Source organism: Monodelphis domestica, chromosome 6, assembly GCF_027887165.1.
Source record: "Monodelphis domestica isolate mMonDom1 chromosome 6, mMonDom1.pri, whole genome shotgun sequence".
Taxonomy (NCBI): Eukaryota; Metazoa; Chordata; class Mammalia; order Didelphimorphia; family Didelphidae; genus Monodelphis; species Monodelphis domestica.
The window spans coordinates 52,429,053-52,435,052 of NC_077232.1; the positions used below are offsets into that span (position 1 = coordinate 52,429,053).

Sequence of the window (6,000 nt, forward strand, 5' to 3'; positions counted from 1 at the left end):
ATTTTTCTCTAGAGGACTCTGAGTAATAATGAAATGACAATGCAAGGACTCAAAATGAATGCAGGAGGCATCAAAGAAGAATCCAGAGCGAATTCACAATTTTTACAGTACTGTCTAAAGCTGAATCATAATATAAAGAACCTACATTAGAAAAGAGAGTCAGCAAGTTAATACTTGGAATTTCTCTCCTCTCTCAACCAAGGTTTTCTTCTGCTGCTGATCCTTCAAATGAACCATCAAACAAAGGCACCCAGTCTCCAGGGTTTGAAAGAAAGTCACATCTTTTCTCTCCCCACCCACCCCCACCCCCCACCATGGGATGTTAAATGAATAACTCAGAAAAAGATTGCTATCCACCAAGAAAAAAAAATCAGGCTCAGAAGTCAGAAACTAAGTGTAGTGGCTAAGTTATCTCTTTATAATCCATCATTTGAGAAAGTAAAAAGCCTATCAACATGTTTGAGAACCTAACAGAGGGGAATCACAACATTCATCTCTACCAACAGTATTTCAAACTTTCACTAAAAATAGCTACTCTATGCCAAGGCTTAATGCCTTGTCTATGACCAATGAGAGTGCAGTGTGGTCTAATTGTATCTGACTGCAAGTTGTAATAGCAGGACCAGTGAGTGTTCAGAGAACTGGGCTGCTTCTAACTTTTAATCACCTTATGTGTCATTTAATTAGCTTATATTTTATTTAGATTTTAGGAAAAATGTATAGGTGTCCTCACTATCATCCCCCAGCCCCAGTGTTAAAAAGAGCAAGGATGATATCAGGATACTGGAACTTTTGTATGTTTCCAGCCTGCCTGGAAGCTGTGCACCAGCCACATCTGGCAGAAGACACCTTAAAATGGGCTTCTTGTCAGATAGGAGAGCTGATTCTGACTTAGAAAGACACCATAAACTGGGATTCTCTCTTTCTGGTGTTTCCTAGTTTGGTCTCCCTGTGTATGGATGACTAACGGGCAGTTAGCTGCTCACTACTCCTCTGACTAGCGCTATTTTCTTTTGTCCTCTGAGCTTTCCGTCTGCACTTTTGACACTTCCTCCCTAGGGCTGGTAGAACTAGGCAAAGGCTTCAATCTCCTTAAAGTGTTGGGAAAACTGCAATTGACAAATGACTCTTCCAACTTGGGAGGTGGGGAGGGGAGGAATGGAAGAAATTCTGTTTCTTTTGACCCTCAGCTTCAACCTCACTCCTGCAGAACAAATATCATTCTAGTCAGCGTAAGAGAGAGAGTCAAACCTTTTTTTTTTTTACTCACCTGGTGCTGATGACCAGCGCCGGGAAGAGAGAAAACAAGTAGAATGCGGTGATGAATTTCATTCTGTAGCCTAGTCCCTTATGTTCTTCCTTCTATTTCTCTTTCGCCCTCTCCCTTCTTCTTGCCTCTTCTCCGCTCTCTCAGGCTCTCTCTCTCTCTTTCTGATTCTCTGATTTGCCAAGCCTGGCTTGCTGAAAGAAGACAATTCTTTTCCACGAAGGTTTTCAGATCTAGAAAGCAGGCAGGCAGACGGACCTACAGACTGCCTAAGGAAGGGAGCTTCAAATGGGGGGCTGAGCTCCAAGGAGTGATGTCACAGGCAACGAGGCTGCCTCTGCAAGCCTCCTGCCGAATAGCCTGCCAGCCTCCAGCAAAGCGGCGACTCTATTGATGTCCTGAAGGATTTGTTATTACTAGCAGTTTAAGCGGCGACCAGGGAGATAGAGCGCAAGGACCACGGGCGGCACCTGGCACGGAGGTCCCAAGCCTGCAACTCTGCTCAAAGCAATGCTCCAGCTAATTAAATCAGCATCACTTGGCAGAAGGTGAGCTGAGCTCCACTGGGGAGGAAGGAGTAGGCACTGTTTAAAGTAACAGACAGGTTTCAAGCAACCGATTGAAACCGCATGTACTGGGGCTAGACTGTTGAGTGGGGATTTAAAAAGGCAATTGTCATTAGAAATTGAAGAGATAAGCCTTGTGGGAGAATATCAGCTGTCTAAAATGCATCATGCCCCATTCAAGCCTTATCCAAGCTTTTCTCTTGCTAGAAGAAGCGGCAAAGACCGTTTAAGGTAATTAAGAGCTCTTCTTTTCTTCCCTCAGCTTTCTGATTGTCACCTAACCTCCAACAAAGCTAACCTCACCACCAGCTGGCAGAGTTTAGTAGTCTGAGTTTAGTCCCCTGCTTTTGTCTCCCGTTAAAACTCTTCAGGTAGACATAAAAGTGTTCCCCTTCTCCAAAATAACTTCTTTCTTTCATTCTTTCTCCCCCACCCCACCCCCAGCCACACACCCCCGCCTGAAATGCAGAGAGAAAGGGCATCAGCTGTAAGTCCAAGAGAATTTTGGCTACTCCAGAAGGAGAGAAACTTGGCATGACAGAATCCTTGTTGATAATAGCCTCTCTTGCAAAGCTCTGAAGGTTTCCTGGACCAACATCAATGGGAGTTTGCTTCACTCTCCATTTAAAGAAGCATTAGACCACCTCACCACAGTGTATTCAATTCAACTCAACTAACATTAATCAAATTGGGCTTGGAATCAGGAAGACTCATCTTCATGAGTTCAAATCTCACCTTAGACGCTTGCTAGCTGTGTGACCATGGGCAAATTGCCAAACACTGTTTGCCTCAGTTTCTCATCTGTCAACTGAGCTGAAGAAGAAAATGGCAAGCTACTCCGGTGTCTTTGCTCAGGAAAACCCCAAATGGGGTCATAAAGAGTCAGCAGTGACTGAAATGACAAAAACAAATGTCAAATAACAAGGAAGATACAGAAATGTACTCTTCTTTTTCTAAGACCTTCCAATAATAACATTAAAGATTGTTTTTTAATAGAATTTACATATATCAACAGGTTAATGCTATATGTATATTCCCATGTTTTAGATACACTCAGACTTATAGAGGAGAGATGCCTCACTCATTGTTATAGAGATTTCAATTTAATGGAAGAGATGACATGCAGACAAATGACTCTAATATGAAAAGCTTAAAAGGAAACATAGGCCCATTAATTTAGAAAGGTAAGGAAGTCTACAGATTATCTAGTTACAGGTCTAATTATCATTGAGGTGAAATAGGTTATCCAAAATCATAGGAAAGGATTGTTTTAGAGCCAGGAATCAAATTCAGGTCTCTGATTCATATTATTTAAGTTTTAGAATCATAAAATGCCCTATAAAGTATTATGGTGATGATGATGATACACATTTAATCTTTAAACTCCAGTTTTTTGTTGCTAATGAGAGGTCATAGGTTTTATGCAATCCTACTGAAATTTATCAAGTATCTGTAATAGTCAAAATACAGAGTAAGGTGCTGGTGGATTAAAAAAAAAAAGAGCAAAACAACACTCAAGGAAACAAAACCATAAATAAAAGAAACCCTGTCTTTAGCAAGGTTAGAGTAGGGGGGCAAGGAATGATAGTGATATTTTATAATATATATATACTTATATACTTAAATAATCTGAGAAAGCAAAAAATAAGTAAATAACCAGGTCCAATCAGGAAAGACTTCATGAAGACTTATGAACTAAGCACTGGAGGAAACTAGAGATTTTATTATCAGAAATGATTAAGACATACATTCCAATAATGATCTTGGGGAGAACAGCATTCTGTGCAAAGGTCCAGAGGTGGGAAATTGGAACAAGGAACATTTGTACAGAATGGGAGTGGTGGTGGATTGGGGAGGGGAATTCCAGTCCCAAAGACTGAAAAAATGAATAAGATCTTGTTCAAACTGAACAGCTCCCTGAGCAACAATCAGATTTACAGAAAACATGAGTAGACACATACAAGTCTGCTCAGATGTGAACTACATGTCATTTAGGAAGAAAAATGAACCATAAATCACTAAAATAGAACTCCAACTCTAAAAGAAATTGTAATTCATATCTCACAGTGTTTTCTAACATTAGCTTTCTGGTTTAGTTTGAAAAGTCATCGGTGGAGTTTGATTATCTACCACAGACAGGTTCTAATTATATGCATTATGTGTTGCATAATAATATCAAGCAATGTTAAGTCAGGTTGCTACCCCAGCTAGAGCCTTAGGATATAATATGTCAAGGGCAAAGCCAGGGAATGCATAGCAGATAAGACTTTCAGTGAGAATGAGAAAGATGTGAATGTTGCTTCGGACACAACATCTGTGTGATTCTGGCAAGTTACTTAGAGCCTATTTACTTATCTGTAAAATGGATGTGGTCATAAGGATGACTATTATTGTGAGGGTCAATCACAGAAATCATATTTAAATCATTTATTTTATAAGCTTGTTCTCTCTCTATGTCATTCTCTCCATACATAGTGTGTACATTCACATTACATAAATGCAACTTAATAAATGTTACATACTCCCCTTTTTTTATTTTCATAAGATACTTCTCAATAAAATCTGTTACCCTCTCTTTAGCCTCAAGGAAATATAATGTGTATCCTATAATCATATCAATATAAGTAACCCAGACCCTTGATCAGTCTGTTGTATTTTTTTTTTTTTTTGCCTACAGGGGAAAAATAAAAGCTTTTTTTTAAAGAAAAGCTTTAGTATGTCAGAAGTTATTCATAGGGTACATGCTTGGAGTGAGATTTCAGAAAGTCCTACAATTTGAGAGTATTAAAGAATGAAATCCTGAATTCTGATGCTGTTCTGCCTCTAAGGAGAAGTCTCTATTTATCCAGAAATTACGTGACCGTTAGTCTTCATTGCCCATGACATTCTGTCTGCACTGTCACAGGGAAACTCAAATCTAGAATTGATTTGATAGCTTCAGAACAGGCGCATATGAATTTTAAATCTCTCTCTCTCTCTCTCTCTCTCTCTCTCTCTCTCTCTCTCTCTCTCTCTCTCTCTCTCTTCTCTCTCTCTCTCTCTCTCTCTCTCTCTCTCTCTCTGTCCCTCTCTCTCTCTCTCTCTTCCCTCATGTAGTTAGCATACACATATACATATTGAGGAGATAGTGTTTACCATTTTCTTTAGGACATGATCCTATTGCCCTACCATCTCTCATCCCCCATATCCCAACACAGGGAAATATCAGGAAAACGAGTAGAATTACAATGATAGTTCCACAAACCTCATAACTAATGTCTGTGTTTTATGGCTATAACTTGAACCACATGAGAAGCAAACTATCTCATCAGGCTTTTCCTAAATATACTATGGTACTTCAAGGGACATGGTTGACAAGGATACACTAAAATAACAAGATTTTCTTTTCCTGACAAACTACAAAGAGAGAAATACGACATGCAAAATAAAATGAAACAAAAACAAAACCAAAAAAAAAAAGCATGAGTTCTTTGCCTGCATTAAAAGAGGGATAGTGTCCAGATGTAGGGATGGATTAGGCTTGCATTTAGCTCACATGTGGGGCATTATGATTAGTAATTCTGGACGCTGTATATCATGAAAAACATTACCATGCCCATAGAAAAGCAATTAGGGTGGTACAGAAAATGTCGTAAAGGAAATACTTAAAAGAGTTGTTCATGTTCATTTCAGAAAAAAAAAAATCTTGGAAAATTGTGGTCAGTATATTTAGGGGTCTGAAAGTCTATTATGGAGATAATGGATGGAAATTGCTCTACTTGACCTGAGGGAGAAGCACTAAGTATAATGGATGAAAAATGTACAGAGGCAGTTTTCATCTTGATGTATAAGAAAACATTCTAACATTGGGCCTTAAGAAAAGTTGAATGATGTGGCTCAGGAAATACTGAGTTTTGCCCTTATTGTAGATCTTCAGGTAAAAAGCTGGGTGACCATTTGACATTTATGCTGTCAGAGGGGCTAGTTGTTCAGGCATGGTAGAAGTTAGTTAGAAGGCTCTGAGAACCTTTCCAATTACTTTCTGCTATTATGTGATTTTGTCTTTCCACACAGTGTGCTTAGTATGCTATATTCAATGGGCTCTCTCATTACTTGACCTCTTATTTCAAGCTATCTGATATAGCCAAACTTGTATATGCTTTGTTGATGTTGTCTTAAAGTGATATA

At 39.1% G+C, this 6,000-nt stretch overlaps 1 protein-coding gene across 1 annotated transcript in view; it reads right to left on the reverse strand.

The window, feature by feature from the left end:
* The window catches only part of LUZP2 (leucine zipper protein 2), a 749,802-nt gene extending 747,400 nt beyond the window's left edge, over nt 1–2,402 (reverse strand). The window contains exon 1 of the mRNA XM_056802005.1: nt 1,271–2,402. Within this exon, the coding sequence (XP_056657983.1) occupies nt 1,271–1,332 (62 nt within the window). The 5' untranslated portion in view covers nt 1,333–2,402. The remainder of the gene's footprint in view (nt 1–1,270) is intronic.
* Between the last annotated feature and the right edge of the window lie 3,598 nt (nt 2,403–6,000).